Source organism: Strongylocentrotus purpuratus, unplaced genomic scaffold, assembly GCF_000002235.5.
Source record: "Strongylocentrotus purpuratus isolate Spur 01 unplaced genomic scaffold, Spur_5.0 spur5_scaffold_2, whole genome shotgun sequence".
NCBI lineage: Eukaryota > Metazoa > Echinodermata > Echinoidea > Camarodonta > Strongylocentrotidae > Strongylocentrotus > Strongylocentrotus purpuratus.
Genome location: NW_022145605.1, coordinates 8,953,462 through 8,973,499, shown reverse-complemented (window position 1 = coordinate 8,973,499; position 20,038 = coordinate 8,953,462). Strand labels below are relative to the sequence as shown.

The 20,038-nt window shown below is 37.9% G+C and overlaps 1 protein-coding gene across 2 annotated transcripts in view; it reads left to right on the top strand.

Annotated features, from left to right (window-relative positions):
* Positions 1-782: 782 nt before the first annotated feature.
* Positions 783-20,038, top strand: part of LOC590935 (phosphatidylinositol 4-kinase alpha) — a 43,927-nt gene continuing 24,671 nt past the window's right edge. Inside the window, exons 1-15 of one of the 2 annotated variants that reach the window (XM_030991598.1) lie at positions 783-906; positions 6,980-7,105; positions 8,001-8,094; positions 8,639-8,724; positions 9,417-9,489; positions 9,786-10,210; positions 10,896-11,061; positions 11,609-11,803; positions 12,185-12,285; positions 12,693-13,015; positions 13,379-13,658; positions 14,583-14,686; positions 15,420-15,630; positions 16,459-16,567; positions 18,272-18,310. In XM_030991598.1, coding sequence (XP_030847458.1) covers positions 823-906; positions 6,980-7,105; positions 8,001-8,094; positions 8,639-8,724; positions 9,417-9,489; positions 9,786-10,210; positions 10,896-11,061; positions 11,609-11,803; positions 12,185-12,285; positions 12,693-13,015; positions 13,379-13,658; positions 14,583-14,686; positions 15,420-15,630; positions 16,459-16,567; positions 18,272-18,310 — 2,416 coding nt within the window. In that variant the 5' untranslated portion in view covers positions 783-822. The remainder of the gene's footprint in view (positions 907-6,979; positions 7,106-8,000; positions 8,095-8,638; positions 8,725-9,416; positions 9,490-9,785; positions 10,211-10,895; positions 11,062-11,608; positions 11,804-12,184; positions 12,286-12,692; positions 13,016-13,378; positions 13,659-14,582; positions 14,687-15,419; positions 15,631-16,458; positions 16,568-18,271; positions 18,311-20,038) is intronic. The other variant, XM_030991599.1, reaches the window with a different exon arrangement.

Below are 20,038 nucleotides of genomic sequence, written 5' to 3'. Positions count from 1 at the left end.
CCCCCCCCTCCCACCACCCCTCTCCTTCCCGCGCGAAGCGCGGAAGCTTTGACGTTTCATTAAATAGAGAAAGAAGACGATTCGTTGTACCGTTCTCGACTCTTAATCCTTTTTCTTCCTACGTCCTCTTCGTTTCTTCTTCTCTCTCTTTTTTTTTGGGGGGGGGGGGGGCGACCGCCCCCACCACCCTCTGGCTCAGATGCGCCTGTTTCCTCTCTGTCTCTCATTATCTCTTTCTCACTCTCTCCTTCTTTTTTGCACTTTTGCGCTTCGTGCTTAACATTTACTAAGCTAGTTGCTTTTTAACGCTGGGGCTTTGCATTTGGCGCACTGCATTTCTATGATGCTGTTGCTTGAATAAATTGAATAAATTGATAAATTCCTGATGTCGATGAGCGAATATTCAATTTATTCTTGTCTCATATACGGTCGTCTCATTTACCTCGTTTTCTATTCATATATGTATGTATTATGAAAATGAGATAGCAAAATGTGTATATTGAGGGTCATCTTGCGAGTAATAACCATTAACTATACTCTCATCGGGCTCTCATCATTAATCTTTTTTTTTTTTTTTTTTTTTGATGGTGAATTATTGGGGGGGGGGGGGGGATGATTGTACAGGTCATCGCCCCCCCCACCCACCTGACATATTGGGGGGGGGGGTATATCCCCCCCCCCCCCATCCCCCCGGGATCGGCACCCATGGTCGTAGAAGTAGAAGTAGAAGTAGAAGATCCACTGACCTCTACACCTCTAGAGGTCAGTGGTTAGATCTCACTTAGAGAGGGCGTGGTAGTTATTTCGCGCAAAGTAAATAAAATGGGGCCAAACGGATTGTTCCCAGAAACGCTTCTACATTTAGCAAGATCATTGGCCCAAATCCCAGATCTGAAATGGCTAAAGGTAAGATGAAATGATCTGACATTCATATTTCATTGTATTTGTTTGTTTGTTATTTTAGTGGTGGAATACAGGTTTGGAGTTATGTTTTAAGCGCAGTGTCGATTTCAATGGTAAATTAAAGAAGTGTCCCATCTATAGAGTTTAATGTAGGTCAAATTGCAATAACATTGACAACATGAATTATGATGTGGAGGGGGGGGGGGGGGGTAATAGAATAGGATGTGTTGTGACAGCAGGGCAGCGTTTCTCAAAACCGTCATAAGTACAAGTTCACCGACATCCCATTGACACGCGTGTATTAACTTTAACACGTGTTTCAATGGGATGTCGGTGAACTTGTAGTTATGACGGTTTCGAGAAACGCTGCCCTGGTGATGGTGCAGACAATGTGACAACAAAGTAATTTAATTTAGTGGTCTGGGCGACTTTCTTCAGCTTGGTTCTTATTCTGAAGTTAAATTGTTGAGAAAATTATGACTGACATTACAAACACTCCAGCAAAGCATAGAGAGTCAACGCTAATGCCTGTATTAACTTTAACACGTGTTTTAATGGGATGTCGGTGAACTTGTAGTTATGACGGTTTCGAGAAACGCTGCCCTGGTGATGGTGCAGACAATGTGACAACAAAGTAATTTAATTCAGTGGTCTGGGCGACTTTCTTCAGCTTGGTTCTTATTCTGAAGTTAAATTGTTGAGAAAATTATGACTGACATTACAAACACTCCAGCAAAGCATAGAGAGTCAACGCTAATGCGTATTGACCTCTAGCACTGCATACATGCTGTAAGGCAGGGACCTAGAAGTCTACACACAAATATACACACCACACAATATCGCATAGACTCTACACAATTATGTCGATGCAGCTGTAATCAAAGTTTGACACTAGACTTACAATTTTAAGTTTTAAATTATTCTTTTTAACATCAGTAAGTTGAAAAAATGTATTTTACTGCTATTTAGGTGTCATCAATTGTTACTAAAGTACCGATTTTGAGTGAAATCAGTTGAGTTTTGTACAGTGGTGTTTGAAATGTTGAGAATCAAAAGCACAGCTTTTACTACACAGCCAGGATAGTGATGCTCCTATGTGTGATTACAAATGGCATTAAAATTTAGAAACTAACTGACTAAGAAAGTCTTTATCGATGGCCATGCCCATGTCCGTATTTTTTGGTGGACAAGATTAAAAGGACTTACAGGTAGGCAAATTCATGCAAAAAAATATATTCAAAAAATTGACTTGAAAACACATCACACAATTAGTCTGAACCGAGTCAGGAGCAAATTTGAAGAAATTATATTTTTAAATGTTGTAAAACCAAAGATATAAGAAGAAAACTGACCAAGTATCTGTACTAAAAATCGTACATGTAAAATTGGTCGTAGACATTCGACAGCTGAATATGACGCGCACGGTTGCATTACGTGCGTTCTCGAATCCAAAATTGTACCTCACACACACAATCTCGCCATACCGCGAATGGTCCGTCTTGGGGAGCTAGCCGGCTGAGAGTTTGCAGCGATACCAACGCAGCTTCGGAGCTCCGCAGCGCGCCATTTTAGCGGGACTCGGAAAGGTTTGCGATGGGAAGGCAGCGGCCTAGCTTTTTGCCCAAACAACGCTAGATCGGCTGCTGCCTGCTGGCAAAATGAAAATAACTATGATCGAGAACATCGTCGGTTTCTTAACTTTTCAGTGAGATAATTCTGAATTCTAATTGAGACTATATAATAAATTAAATCGACAAAGAAACCTCGGTAGAACTCTTATAACTATACAAAAGCTTGTTTATTTCTTCATTTGACATTTTGTTTTCGACCATTTTTTCGTGCGCGAGTCAATGTAAACTATGTATTACCAAACTTTCAACATGCAAGAAACGGGGAACACTCGCGGACCTCGTAACAAATTTGTTGCAAAAAAAAAGTTTCAAGGGTGATTTTGAAGCAGTGAAGAACATTGGCGCTGCAATGCGCAGAAATATACTTGAAAGAAACTTAAAAAATAATACCTGAATTTTCAGAAAATCGTATTTGTATTAGGGTCATTCCATGTCAAATCACCCAATGGTTTTAACCCAACCATTTTTGATTTTGATGAAACTTAGTGTACTTGTTGAGTGTGAATTCACAGCACCATATCCCAAATTTTAGGTCAATCGGGTGAGGGGTTTGGGAGATATGGCCCACCAAATTTTGAAATTTTTTGCAAAAATGGGGGTGGCGGGCCTACCTTTGAACCCTTGTATTTCGGGACCTAATGGGTCAATCTTCACAAAATTTGTATTGTTGGAAAGGGTATTCAATAAGGATTCTAAATCTGCCGCCATTTTGAAAATTTGTACATGCTGGGGTACTTTGACCTCTTGACCTAAGATTTGACCTTGAAATTGACCTTGTGGATCACGTGACCTTGACAATATTTTTCATGAAATGTAATCTCTGACATGTTCACTAAAACATATAAAAGTTTCAGAGATATAATATTTTTTGTTTAGGAGCAATAAGGATTGAAAGTTTCCATACTTACAGATATTCACAATAAATCCTATTATAATACATGCAATATGCACAGTACAACCATAGACGTAATACAAATGGACTTTCGACGGCAAGAGTAGTAAAAGTAATGATAGCTACCACCTGTTTTTATGTCTTACTTTCCTCTATGTTTTAAGTCTGACCGCAACGCTGCGGGCATGTTTTGATAAGCTCCGATAAGGGTCCTTTGGTCCTATGAGATCCACCGGGATTTTGCCGCCCTCTATCAGCCAAGTCGCTTCGCACTGACCAATGCTTCCCACGATTTGCGCTTCTCATTTCATGAATGAATCGTGACAGGAGAGCCTTCTGCCCATGCGCAGTCAATAGTGCCCCGGATGTAAATATGAGGTTTACGTCCTGTTCATGCTCGCCAATCTGTAAAAAAAGCTGTTGAAATCGGTGATTTCTTCGATTTTTTACGAATTTGTGTTGGTGTGTAGCAAACTCATCATATAAGCAAGGAAAGTCACCACACGAGCTTACAAAATACAGTTTAAAAACTGTTTTTTTCTCCTGTTTCCGTTAATTTCTCTGTGAAACCAACAACGTTGTGGTGATCACAAATCCTTCGTTTGTCAAATACAATCATTCGTTATTTGTTGCGTTTGCGTGCATTTTTTTTATAGGCATTGGAAGAATGGGGTTGTTTTCGTGAGTGCTCAGAAAATCTGTGGTAATGCGTGATTTCTTCGCATCATGACCACTAAATTGCCGTGCCTTTGTCTAATCCAAATTGCACACGTAGTCCCATTGATAGAGATCGGCGGGTGCATGTTTTTTTCAAGTTATATTTTGGACTTGTTAATCCGAGAGTGACTGCTTTTATTTTTTCTTCCCTCAGATTTTATCTTATTTTATCTTGATGTAGGCCTACTATATGTGTACGTTTTTTTTTGAGAATCTAGGAATTAGGATAAATATCTGTGTCCGTAAATTTGGGAATTGACCATTGCAAAATATTCAACATTTCCGTCGTCTAGACTATGTCGATATATGGACTGCCCATCATAATCATAAAGTTCTTCCATATTTATGTCATCTAATGATAATCCTGCCCTTCTAATTACTTTATAAACAACACATGACTCATGAGTACGAGACAAATATGTATTATGGAACAATACACACATCGAAATAAATAATAATTGTTAGTATAAATACAACGCTGAAAACAATAACAATAATATCGTCAGGCACAAAGACGAAAACATGTTCGCTACTACCGCATGGCGGAGAGCGCTCATACAATTTAACACTAGGTTCTCAATGATTTGAAGGAGCAGCGGACAACCCCAAATCGCGAGCTTGCTGTTGCGATTATGCAAGATTGCGCAAGTGATCGCATCCAGCTGTCGGGTTGCGGTGGGACCACCGCTGGGTTTTTGCATCGGCGCGAAATTTAAACCTTGCCGGTGGAACTCATAGGATCAAAGAAACTGCTTCGTCGATAGTCCATTCAATTACGTCTATGGTACAACATACATCTTCCACATGCTTTTATGTTCTAGGCATATCCATTCTAAATGTCAGCAGTACTTGAATAGAAATAAAATGACAAGTTCATATAAGCCTAAAGGGTTAACAGGATGTATGGCTTTAGGCCTCTGAGTCGGTTCTAGGATAATTACCCCCCTGGAAAATTAATCCCCAAGAACAATTACCCCCCCCCCCCCCCCTGAGGACTATCACACCCAGAGGACAATTACCCCCCCCCCCCGGACAATTATTACACCCTAGGACAATTACCCCCCGGACAATTACCCCCCCCCCCCCCCCCCCCCCCCTTTTCGTTTAAGGGGAAGTCCATCCTGATAATAAGTTGGTTTTAATCAAGGCAGATTTTTTTGGGGGGAGGTAATTATCCTTGAGGGGTAATTTTCCAGGGGGGTAATTGTCCGGGGGGTAATTGTCCTCGGGGGGGGGGGAACATTTCCTGGGGGTTAATATTCCAGGGGGGTAATTATCCTAGAACCGACTCTGAGGCCTAAAGCCATACATCCTGTTAACCCTTTAGGCCTATATGAACTTTTCATTTTATTTCTATTCAAGTACTGCTGACACTTAGAATGGATATGACTAGAACAAAAAAAGCATGTGGAAGATGTATGTTGTACTGTGCATATTGCATGTATTGTATACATTACAATAGGGTTTATTGTGAATATCTGTAATTATGGAAACTTTCAATCCTTATTGCTCCTAAACAAAAAATATTATATCTCTGAAATTTGTATATGTTTTAGTGAACATGTCAGAAATTACATTTCATGAAAAATATTGTCAAGGTCATGTGATCCACAAGGTCAATTTCAAGGTCAAATCTTAGGTCAAGAGGTCAAAGTACCCCAACATGTACAAATTTTCAAAATGGTGGCAGATTTGGAATCCTTATTGAATACCCTTTCCAACAATACAAATTTTGTGAAGATTGACCCATTAGGTCCCGAGATACAAGGGTTCAAAGGTAGGCCCGCCACACCCATTTTTGCAAAAATCTCAAAATTCGGTTGGCCGTATCTCCCAAACCCCTCACCCAATTGACCTTAAATTTGGAATTTGGTGCTGTGAGATTACAATCAACAAGTACACTAAGTTTCATCAAAATCAAAAATGGTCGGGTTAAGATTTTCAGATTTTTGGGGTGATTTGACATGGAATGACCCATTAGTGTACCTAGATGTGACTTGTTTATAAATCAGATTTTATGAAGATTTGTCGGGAAAAAATGTCAATTTTTTCCGTTTGGTGGTCATCTCTAGGCTAATATTTTAAAAGTTGCATCAGTAATGGGCCCGATGTTTCTCTTATCGTACTCGCATGTTATTTCTACATAGATTAAACATAGGATGGTTAAGGGTAAGACCAGATAACATTATAAAAAAGATATATCCTTCCACCCTCCCATATCCAAGTTTTGGGCTGATTATTGCCGACCCACCGCAGCAAGGCCATTCAGATTTTCGTACGCGCGCAAAGCGCCCTCTAGTGCCCCATGAATGTGCCTATTACAGGGGGTGATCCATGGCAAATATTGGTTAACGCCATCTACAACTTCTTTTGGAAAACTACACGTTAACGAATGACTTGATTAATGGTCAGCGTTAATGGTCAAGAAACAGACCGAAGTTCTCATCACGCTTCGGTTTCACATATGTTGCAAGCACGTGAATACTGCAGTCGTGTCGTCCGTAGTCGTATTATACCTGATTGGCCCCGAGTCAGGCCATGGGGAAAGACACGTAGTCTCGTCATGCTTCAACCCTTTAAAGGCAAGCTTTGTATTAAACAAAAGTAAATCTTGATTTTGAAGATGACAGATGGGAATTTCGACCCACTTTCTAACAAAGATATTACAACAAAAAGTATATATAAGAATATATTATAACAATTATTTCGTTGTTAACCTCTATGAGATGTTGAAGCATTTAATATTATCTATCCCATAATAAATATAATGTGACACGGGGAGGTTATGTGTTTTGCATAATGAGCTGATAATGAAATGTGTTTGATGATGATGCAGGTGCAGCAACTGTTGCAGATGTGTCCCCAGATACCCGCTGTGGGAGGAGGGCTGTGCAGGATAGACCAGCGTAGGCAGGATGCTATGGTGGCGCTGGGGGTCTTCCTACTCGAATCAGACCTCAAGGTAATCATCTACTTTTTACCCCCTCTCTGTTTTTGTCCCTCCGCTTTTCGAAGATCAGCGAGTTCATCGCAGTCGAAGCAGTAGGCTGTGTAGTTAATATACTGTATAGTCCTTAGTTGGAGGATATAGAGTGCAGCCGATGGGCATGAATTTTATATAGATAAAGAAGTGTCATCTTCAAAATAGAATCATTGACAGTGTAGGGAAGGGATGGATCATATGGCAAGAGAATTATAGCGCATGTCAGATAGGAGGGGTCCTGGGTGTTGGCAAGGGGAGTATTTGGTGCAGAGTCATACATGTACATGACTGGATCTTCTAAGTTCTAGGGCTAAAATTTATCAGCTTACCTTCTTCAAACTGGAATAATCACGTTTACTTTGTTTAATTTGTATTTTGGTAATAAAACATGAAAATTGTCCCTGAATATATTTTATGAATGGATGGAAACACTGTGGAATAGTTTAAATATTTCAAATTTGTATTGATAACCAGTAATTTGAATTCTTTCTGATGTTAGGAAATTGAGGAGTTTTATGGTTATTGCTTTTTTATTCATTTTATTTCATTTTTTGTTTGTGTGTGTGTGTGTATATGTGTGTGTGGGGGGATTATGTGGTTTGACATGCCATGTTAGTGCAAAAAAGAAAGTCACAAAAAATGTTCAGCATTCTTGTCCTTTGTTTGCGTGCATGTGATAAATCTGGGCTTTTAGCCAACCACTAGATGTGGGTCTTATTCAAGCTTAACAGAATCAGAAATATGCATACCGTAGATATATAAAATATTGGTTTTCCCCTCAAAATTGGTCATGGTTTTCAGAAGAGAAACAATTTATTTTTTATAAACATTTGGTACAAGTGAATATTTTGTTTTCCTTTTTATTTCCATGCAGTTCAAGGACAAGTTGGTTCCATATTTCATTAGTCTTGTGAGAAGCATACCCAATGCACAATGGATTGAAGAAACGGGATACAGGGTTATTGATGGTAAGAACCGTATCAATGTTTACGTTTTATTTCATTTCATTTATTTCATTTTCATTTTCAAACATTAAAAATAAACCAATATAACATGTTGACATGTATGCAGGGCATGGTTGATAATTTGTTTAAACAAACTTACAACTAATCAATGTGTAACATGACTTGGATCATGAAGAAATCAAAGACAAGTTGTATTCATTTTGAAGTTTACAAATTAGCAAGTAACCTGGTATATCAAAAATTGGTTAGAACTTTTATGTAGTGACCTTGGACTGTTTGAAAGTAAATGAAAATAGTTCTGTTTTTTACTCTCTGTACATCCAATGACAAAGGTTTTTTTTATGTTGAATCATTTCTGAATGGAAATATAGGCATTTTCATGTAGAAGTATGACTTCATTAAATGTTATACACTCAAGGAAATCGGCTGTGCCAGTTTATTGCAGTATTTCAAATTGACAATAAGCTATAACTTTTGTATGTTGACATAATTATTTAAATCAATTTTACCCCATGCGTTATCACTCCCATGTTTTTTGTCTTTGCAGTATTACCAATGAGTGAGCGCTTTGCATTCACCATCACAACTCTCCTTTCTGACATAGCGACCAAAGACTCACACTACAGAGATCAGGTAAATACTAGCAATCTCTCTCTCTCTCTCTCTCTTACTCTCTTACTCTGAAATGAAATGTATGTGTAGTGAATCTCTGACAGACTCGTATGAAGACATCTATTTTATACATGTACATATCTGGTTGCTCCTGCCCCCCCCCCCTTCCTCCACCTTTCTCTCTTGCTCTCTCTCTCTCTCTCTCTCTCCCGTTCATGATGTGATGAGTACGTTGTTCCAAACTTCTGAGATGACTGAGCAACTAGAATATCATTGAGGATCACCTAAATATTTTTTTTTTTAAATGAGTTATCATATTATCAATATTTTTTAATCAAGGTGAAATTTGCATTAGTCAGCCAAACAAAAATCAAGATTTGCATGTTCGTAGCTTTAATAAGTACCCTTTTATTTTGTTGAAATTTGTTTACACGGGCATCAAAAATGAATTTAAATGTGTTATTGATATTTGTCTGTCATAATTTTTGCACAAGTCTTTTTCAGAAAATGTGAAGCCAAGATAAACAAAAGAATTTGCCCAAAGACACTAAATAAAAGAAATTGTTGCCTTAGTTACAAAGTGATGAGCTTAAGGTCCCTCCATCAGACTTCACCTCTTTTAATCTACATAAATCTATCTTCTTTTTTTTAACATGCTGTGTCCTCTTTGGAATTTTGACTGGTCTTTATGTTTTTTTTTACTGTTCTTTCAGATTTTGTCAACATTAGTTGAAGTTTTACAGGCACTATGCAGGATCTGCCAACAGCCATCAGAACATCCTCAAGGTAATGAAAGACATAATCATGGGATAAACATATTGGTTGCCACGAACCAGCATCTGAATGAATATGTAGGACCATGCAATGATTATGTAATATTGAATGGCCTTAATTGGGATCCAAGGGTACAGCTATTTTTTAAACGTGTGCATGAATGGCAACTGTGTGTATCTAAGGTCCAGTGTATTACATTTTATGTCATCATAAAAAAACCTGCCTCAGTTTACCTCCTCATATCTGAATGAGGCTTAATATCAAAGGGTTAAACCAATATTGTTTTTATCTTTCATTCTTCTGAATAGTTGCTATATGCAAGCACGTCATGCCCGCATTCCTTGGGATGTCCCGTGCCATAGGGCGCAGCAGCCAGGACCCATCCTGCTCTCTCCTCAGTCGGATGTACCCCTCATCCAAGCACACCGCCTCCCAGACCCCTCCCCCATCCTCCGGTTTGGACCAGACGTCCCCCATGTACAGCTCCTTCCGACTCATCGTCTCCGACGTCATGGAGCAGAAACTCCGGCAGTCCGAAGGGAGCCGACAGGACGCATTGCCTTTGGCAGACGACTCCAGGGAGGAGAGGGCGACGGAGGGACCTAGCCATCTGCTGACAGTGGTGGGGTCAAGTTTCGGTATCAGCACGGAGACATGTGAGAGCGGGAGCGATGGAGCTCAAGTGGGTTCTCTGGACCTCACCACTCCACAGCTGCAGACCATCTTGAATGTGGTAAGTAATTAGGTTAGGAAACACGGGTTCAAAATACATTATTTTTATCACTACATGGGAAGGGTCTTATGTGATTTTAGTGGAATGCATATGAATGATGAGGTTTTCACATTCAAATTTAGGCTGGTCATGTACAAGGAGAGCTATTTTATTTGTAACGCTTACTGTGTATAAACCGCCCTCGTGTATTAACCGCACCCCTCTTTTTCGCCCTAAAAAAAAAAAAAAAAATTGAATTTGACTTTGAATTTTTTTCGGCAGCAAAAAGGTGTGGTTTATACACTGTTAATTACGGTAATAGGAAGAATCTAGCAGGAGGCCTGTATTTTTGTTCATGGTCATTGTGTCAACAGCTAATGAAACTTAATTTTACAGTCCGGTGTAATTTTGCTGTTAAATTTTCCTCTTTATGTTATGATAATTTGTCCTTGTGTTTTGATTTTACTTTTGCAACTTTTTAAAAATTTTAATTCTATGTATATTTTTTTATATTTTCCTTGCAAGCACATTTCAAAACTACCAAAAACTGGACTTTGTTTAGTCTTGATTTTGTCTTGTATGATTTTAATTGAATGCATATGAAAAGTGAGGTGTTTACATCGAAACTTAGTCTAGTCATAATAAAGATATGAGTGATATCTATCTCAACTCGTTACGTGATAGAAAGGTTTTGTTTCTCTTTCAGTGCCAAAAGATGATCAGCGGAACTCTGTTACAAAGTCTTGATGGGATGGCCCAGCAGTACGCCCTTCAACCAGGATCAAAGAAGAACCTTCCGTACAAGTCATATAGTGAAGTCATCAACGTGGTTCTGGTCTCTTTACTCAGACATCTCCTTCAACAGCATAAAGGTAGAGAATCTGACTCACATGAGAAAAATGAGATTAAACACGACTTGCAGAATCAAATGCTAGTCTTAAATAGGCGTTTCTGACCAGTGGAAAGTCAAGGTGCATTTGATTGAACTGTTCCTTGCACTAGACCCCAACGTTGATATTGATTTTTTTTTGTTAAACTGTTATTATTATTATTATTGTTATTATTTTTTGATGGGGGTGGGGCAAGATAAAAGGTAGCATGGGCTAAGCTCAAGGACTCGATGCATACCGGATGGTCTTGTCTCCCCGTATAATTGTGATATTCAATTGTGAACCCCTACTGTGACATGGGTGGCACATGCAAATGCCACCCCAAGAATGTAAGTGTTGAATTATTGGTTTGGACTATGAATTGCCACATTCTATTCACCTAAATGGAACAGGTACCCTCATTCTGAAGTTTATTCCCATGGACTTAATTTTAAGACCAATCTAACAAATATATACAAGAATGCCCAGTCCAAACTTTTTGTATAGAAAGGATTGTTTTGTAAATATTCCCTTGTGTATCAAATTTCAGGATTGCCAATGGGCTTCCAGACAGAGGTTCATGCGTTTGTCAGAGAACTCTTTCTATCGGGCCAAACGGAGCTGCAGGATCTGAGTGTGGAGAGCGCCACCCGTGGTCCATGCAGGTTCAACTCTCGAGAGTTGGCACTCAGGGCTAATGCAACATGTGTGGACCTTCTTGTGTGGGCAGCTAATGATGAAACAGGTAGTGATCTTCCTCATTATTCCGTCATGAAATTGCAACATGAAACTTTATATGTATGACATGCTAAATTGATAATTTTGGAAGTTGTTTCCTGTAAATCCTTTCAAATATCAGTTATTGGAAGATATTAAACAAATTTATTATCATGTAGTGACAACTGTTGTCAAACAAGTAGAAATTATTTTTAAAAATCAACCTTATCTTAATAGTCTACTGATTTATTATACATTCTTAAATATATTCACGTTATTGTAAATAGATGTCAGATGTCATCTACAACATGTTGTCATACTTTCTGATGAGATTACTATAAAGGATGGGTAGGAATGCTTCTTCATGCAATTCTTTTGTTTGTTTTTTCCTTCATGTTTTATATGCTAGGTGCTGATAGTCTTATTTCAAGGCTGACTGAGAAACTGCATTCCAGTGCTGGCAGCAAGCAACTCATAGCTGATATGCCTCTGCTTCTGTGCTCACTGCAGGTACATCATACATTAATTTTAATTTGAATATTCAATGTATATGAAATGTTTATATGCCAAACAAATAACATCCTCATGAAAACCTTGTATTTTATCTTTCTGAGTGACTTATTTTGTCAGAAAATGCACTTTGTGCAAAACTACATGTGTGGCAAACGACCTTGCAAGAGGCAGATAATATAATGTGAACAAAGTGTTAAAGTACTCTATGATGATAGAAACATTATAAATATTTGCTATTAGAGATAAATTTAAGTTCTGAATAATGTATTTTGTCAGTTTTTGTTGTGTTCAAAGTGAAAAAAAACTGACTCGATCCCTCCTCTTTTCATTTTGCATGATTACTGAATTCTATTCAATGTTTATCACGAGGTAATGAATGTGGATTTCAATATTCAATGTTCCAGGGTTTGGGCACTCTAGCAGAGAAGTTTCCGACGGTCGCTCACGCCACCATCGGCTCCCTCCGCGACTTTCTGATGGGGCCGTCCCGCATCATCGTCAAGCTCCACAAGCATCATGAAGTCGAGAGCAGCAAGTCTAGTGCCGGACCCACCATCAGGGTCATGGACTCCACCCTCCAGAGGGCTGGGGCTGGGAAGGATGGGCGCGGTGCTGGTGGTAGTGGTGGTGCCGGTAGTGGTGGTGGGAGTAGGAGCAGCAAGAGTGTCGGGGAGGGGTCACATCCGTATGAGAGACTGAGGAATGCGGCCATGTCTAACCTTTGCAGGTATGTGTTCGCAAAATCTTACAATCTTAAATCTGACTTAGACTGAGCCGAAATCTAGCATCTGGTTCAAATGGTTAGTGGTATACATCACAATGAATTTTAAATGTAGTTAAACTTTTATCTGTTTTGAATGACAAACCAAAAGCAGATACATGTACAATAGGCTATGATAATAATAGATAATCCATATGAGTATTTATTGATTTACCGGTAGCTGATATTGTTGATGAAAGTTTGTTATTGGGAACTAGTAGTAGATTCTCACTGATCCTTTCTTTTTACTTTTGTTTTCATTTTTGTTGTTATTATTTGCCGATGTAACTTATGCAATTTCTACTTTGATTTTGTTGCAAACCCAATCAGATCGCTGCGTTCTGGCCTCGTTGAAGATCCCGATTGCATTCAAGCCTTCCTAGCGTCTGTCTCCAATGCGCTCTACATTGCCGAAGCCAGCGATCGAGATTCCACCCTCATCTCCTCCAACGCCATCCTGGCGATGGGCCACGTGGCAGTTCTTTTGAGCGAAACAACTCGTACCATTGAGAGTGTCCAGCAGATTTTCCAGCAACGGTTCTGCACACCCCCTTCCTCCCTCGATGTGCTGATCGTGGACATGCTGGGATGCCTGGTACTGGCTGGAAATGTAAGCAGATAAATTCCTTTTTTTCTGAGACAAAATATAATCATATCAAAATATTTTTCCTGCACGAGTGTTAGTATTAATGCTTGTGTTTATGTTTATCATTTGTATTTGTGTTTATCATATATACTTGTGTTTTTTTTCAATGGTTGTTATGAGTGACGTATGATTCAAACTTGATTTATATATTTTGTGAGATGAAGCAATGAAGTGACTGATTTTTAAAATGATGATATCTCTCTTTAATGTTATATGCTGTCATTGGTCAACAAGTATGTTACTCATACTGGTCAATAATGATGTCATAGATGGCAGATAATATGAAATTGTGGAAATATGCCCACTAAATCATTTATCCTAATCTCTAAACAGGTGTGGTCACATTAATTGTAAGATAATTAACTGACATATGATATATCAACAGCACCTCTGTACTTAAGAAATAGGAATTTGTAAGTTTGCGAGCAGAGGACTTGGACTCAGTAAGCCAGTTCATAGTTGCAGTCTGAGCATGAGCAGATAAAGGTCATGGCAGACCAAATTGCGAAATACATGGAGACAAAATACTGGGTATGTGCTCATAAAAGTTATGTAATCATTATTCATTTATGCACAAGCAGTGCACTCCATGATACACAGGTGGAATTATTCTTTGAAAAGGGGAAACAAACTAGGCTATGTATCTATCACCTCCATCGCGGTAGGAGTGATTATTTTAAAATGTACAAAGTGGGACCTATTCATGTTTTGAAGATCTGTGGATATTCAGGATCATTTGGGACATGTGCTAAACGTGGACTGGTCTATTGACCAATCACCACTCTATAGGACCGAGTCCTGATGTTACATTTTCCTTTCCCTTCACTTTCCTTTGTACCTTAGTGCTGTCATTCCCCACTTGTTTCCCTCTTGTTTCTCTCTCTCAAGGCTGCTGTAACGCAGGAGGTGATGAATATGTTTATTCAGATCAGTGTCGAAGCTGGATCATCTGATTATGCACCTAACAGCTCACAGGCTTCACAGAGATTCAGGTAAGTCAGAGATTGATCTTTTAACTTAAGCGTTCAGACTGCCAAAATTAATTGTTTGGCTGTATGTATGATTCTCGTATAGCTATACAATTAATTACCTTTATCTTAATTACCTTAATCTCCTATAGAGAAATACATGTTTGAGCATCGTCTCGAACAAAAACTCGATAATGAATCAGGGTCCCTTTCTAGTCTGAACGTTTTATCATACAAAAGTTGTATTAATGTGCAGGGCTCATAAGGAGCGTGCACTAATGATTGTTGTGTCAATTGACCTGTTCAAAAGTAGTTTCTTTATAGTTTATACAATGATGTCTAGTGTTTATGCCCCTTTTCAATATCCAATGATTGTTCACATTACATTTTTTATACAAGTTAAATATAAATTGTGTATAGTCTGAATGGACTACAGAACCGTGGCTGAGTGTGGCTGCTTCCGGGCTTGATCCCCTTCCATATTCCATCTTGATATCTTTCTTTCTAGGCATTGCTCTATGGCTATCATCAATGACCTTGCAAACATAGCAGCATTCATGGATTGAGAGAACGAACAGCAGGAGCTCACTCTAAACCCTCTTTCATGTTCCATCTTGATATCTTTCTTTCTAGGCATTGCTCCATGGCTATCATCAATGCCCTTTTAAACATAGCAGCATTCATGGATTGAGAGAACGAACAGCCAGGCTCACTCTAAACCCTCTTTCATATTCCATCTTGATATCTTACTTTCTAGGCATTGCTCCATGGCTATCATCAATGCTCTTGCAAACATAGCAGCATTTATAGACGGAGAGAACGAACAGCAGGAGCTCTTAGTCCGGCTACTTGAATTATTTGTCCAGCTGGGACTAGAGGGCAAGCGGGCCAGCGAGAGGGCTCCTACAGCTATCAAGGCCTCCAGCAGTGCTGGAAGCTTGGGCATCCTTATTCCTGTCCTTGCAACTGTAAGTAAACTATGTTTTTGTTTCTTTACTTTTGTTTAAATATTTTATTTTGTTTATTCATTTTGTTGTGTGTTTTTATAATATTACATTTATTGAGCGCAGAAACTATCCAACATTAAGTATATAGTTTTGAGTTAATTCCTGGTAATGTCTTAACTGCACTCAATGGTTATTCCAGCACTCTGTAGTGAAATGATAACAAGAGACCTGAATTGGCATTTCTTGAAAGGATCTATAGCTTCTTCTTTTTTTTTATAAGGGAGAAGAGGAAAGCTGAAAAGTTTGCAAAGAGTCCATAATACTGGACGATGATGTTTTGAGGAGATATTGTACACCAGTGAGGAAAACTGAATATACAATACACACTACTGCCACATTGCTGAAATATATGATCAAACTATGGGTTCTTATGGGTACTATCTACGATTATTACAGCAATTGAGCATATGAGCTGGGACAGGAGTCGCATTTTGCATCGGCAGTACCACCCCCCCTCCCCCTCCCTATATTTTTAGTGCTGTAGATGGCTGAATCCCCAAAAAGAATTATACAAATGTATTACGTACCGTAATACCTTTTAACAGTGAAAAGCTTTTAATCCTTCTTTAAACTCCAAATAAGTTCATAGATTCTTATCTATACCATAAGGTATCAAGAAACAATACATGAACATTGTATACTTGTGTGAAGATGACCGATAAAGAAAACGATCTTGAAATCTTGTTCCCACCAAAAAATGATGTGATATTAAAATGCTTGTAATCATGGTAGCACCACATGGCTGATATCGTGTCATGCGGACTGAATTTGTTTCTTTGTAACTTTTAGTTGATCAAGAGACTGCCACCCATCCAGGACCCAAAGCCTCGCCTTCACAAGTTCTTCAGGGATTTCTGGCTTTACTGTGTGGTCATGGGGTTTGCCGTGGAGGACTCTGGTAAGTAGGCTTGTGATCCAAATCTCAGTTTGTCATTCTCGTCCTTCGCATCCTTCTGTTTTTCTCCTTCATATATCTTTTTACATCTATGTCCATGTATTGCTCCCCTTATACTTTGAAATTCATTTATCCAACATGTACATGTGTACTGTACCATTGACTAACTATCTTGTAGGTTTTCATATATACTTTTACCCCTATATTTGCTGTGTGCGGATACTGTATAATACTCTATCACCATTACCGATCTCTTACTGCTACTACCAATTGTAGTACGATGACCACTACTGGTAATACTACTACTACTGCTGCTGCTGCTACTACAACTACTACTACTACTACTACTACTACTACAACTACTACTTCTACTACTTCTACACTACTACTATTACTACTACTACTACTGCTGTTGCTGCAGCCACTACTGCTACCACTGCAACCACCACTAGTAATACTACTACTACAACAACCATGACATCTTCTTCTTCTTCTCCACAAGTATCACTGATCACTACACTTCTTTTGCTCCTACTACTATTAATGTATTTTGCTTATGTTACTGTATCGAACTGTTCCTTTCCTTTGTCACCTTGTCATCTAACCCCATTTACATTAAAAAAAAACAAGCAAACATATATTGCATGTATGTGTATTTCTCCTTTCTTTACTTTCCCAAGAAGTATTTTGTCTATGTAATATTTCTTTACAGTACTTGAATGTGTAATTTAAGGTCATGTACAGTATTGCTTCAAAGGCCCCACAAAGGCCCCACATTTGATTGTCAGATTACATTTTAGGCCACAGCAATATAAACAAAAGTGAAAGATCAGAATGAGCAAACTTTGAAATCACAAAATTACATAGCACCTTTCAATATTATGAATCAGCATTTATTTCTTTTGTTCGTGTACCTCCTGCTACATGTAAGAAGTTTAACTTTAAATAGATTTCAGAGTGCGTTATCATGGTACCTGGGTTCATGATTGTACAGTGCTAGGAAACATTTTATTAAGGGCTATATAAATGTTACAATTATCATTATCACTATCTCTTTAATTGTGATATAAAGCAATACGGTACATGGCTTTAAGCTATGGTTTTACATGTATCAATGCTAAATTGTGGTATATTTCTAGAATTATCTAATTACTGTCACCTCGTGTCCTGAACCTATGCAATTAATCCCATTTATTCAAATATTTTATAATTTATTTTATCACAATACTTATCTTTAGTATTCATTTGAATGCAGTCGTTGAGGTCTGGTAAATGATGAAACTTATAAAAAAATTGATAGAAACAAAGTCAGCAGGAAAAAAGATGATTTGAATATTGCATACAAATGAGGAAATCTAGGTTTGTTCATATGACAGTCTAGCGTCTTGTCTCATGTGTTCATATATGTCTGTGTGGGTCTTTTTTCAGTAATATGTTTGTTTCAGCAATTTTTGTTAATACTTTTTTCTGGGTCCAGATATGAGAATTCAAAATGACGGTTACACTTGACAATATAGCATCGTTATCAGACCTCAAGATTGCCTCTTATTGTGTAGATGTGTATTTTCATATATATACTTTTCACATTCATATCATATCTTTTAATTTAACCTGTCCATTATTATTACTCCAGTGAAACCCTATTTCCTACTGGAGATTCCTTTCTGTTGTGATTATTTCTATCAGATTTTCCTTTCTTTCCCTCAGGTATCAAGATTTGGAATATTGTACCTCAAACTACACGCCGTATGACCACATTTTTATTTTATTTTTATTTTTTGGTTCTTGTTATTTTGTTTTTCATCATTTCGTTTTTCCCTTCTACCATTCCTTTACATTGTTATGTTTTCATTTCCCTGCCCCTGCCATAAAAAGAAGGTAAATATTGACATTGCGATAACTGTCATGTCATAAACATTAATAGAAGGCGCATTTGAATAGTTGATTTATGTTTCTCTGTGACGATAATATTCACAAGATTTGTCACATGCCAGTTAGATGAAGCATTGTATATAATAGTGTTCACAGGAAATCATTTGTCAATTGAGGTTGTGTCCACACGGACAATGTGCATCCATTTCAAAATGTGTTTGATTATAAAAAGAAAGAGAAAAACAAATGATTTTCTGATTTCTTAATGTATTGCTTTCTAAATACATAAACAATTATGATCTCTTTTCACATTGGATGTATATGAACACATTAAGCCCTCTGTATATGTACCTCAATGCTAACTGGCTAGAATATTATATAAGCAAATATAAACTAGAGAGGCCATGATTTTGCCCTCTTGTGCTTATGTTAAGATTGACAAAAAGTAGATGAAGAACACAAAATTATGATGTTAATGTTTGCCTTTGTATTTATTCATTCCATCCATTTGCATCTGTAATTTGTTCTTAGTTTTACACAGGTCAATGGAATCCTTGTCTAATGACCCTTGGGATGTCCTCCTGTTATTTATAAGTCACACATGTCCATTTATTAATGATGATGGTGATAATGATGATGGCAATGATGATGGTGGTGATGATGATGACGATGATGATGATGATGATGATGATGATGATGATGATGATGATGATGATGATGATGATGATGGTGGTGGTGGTGGTGGTGATGATGATGATGATGATGATGATGATGATGATGTTGGTGATGATGATGATGACGATGGTGGTGTTGGTGATGATGATGACGATGGTGGTGTTGGTGATGATGATGATAATAATGATAATGATAATAATAATGATAAGGATGATGATAATGATAACGATAATAACAACATCATCAACACAAATCAACTTTATTTAGGACATCATCTTCCACAATAGCAACATCAACAACAATAATAATACAAATTAAGGGGGACGAAAGGAGGACTTTCCATGGTAAAACATGCAAACAAGACACACATTCCCTAAGGGTCATTGGATAGGATAACCATTGACATAACCTTTACCCAACCCTCAATTAACCCTGCAAGTTACTCAATCATACAACCTTGAGGAATGGCCCACATGATTGTCTGTTTATACCATTGTATGATAGAATTGTTCCATTTTAGACATGAATGTGAATGCTCGGTTTTTCCTATGCTAATATTTTGCTTGGAAGCTGTTGAGTATTTTTTAGAATTTTCTTTTAGGGTACTGAATTGTGCTCTGCCGTCTTGTGCACTTTGTACAGCTGTATGTCTTGTAAGAGAATGAAATTATTTGATTGAAGATTTTATTTTGTTGAACATGTTTTGTTTAATACTACTTTGTTTCTGTTAGGAAATGTTTGCCTGGAGTCTAGTTTAATTTGATTCGTTTGTTTGTGATTGCATGTGACTGAAATTTGAAGATCTGCTTGGATATCTGATATTAAAGAATTGACACACCTGAGTATTCTGTGCTAATATTCCAATATTGATAACTATGATTTGTGACTGAAATTTGAAGATCTGCTTGGATATCTGATTTCAAAGAA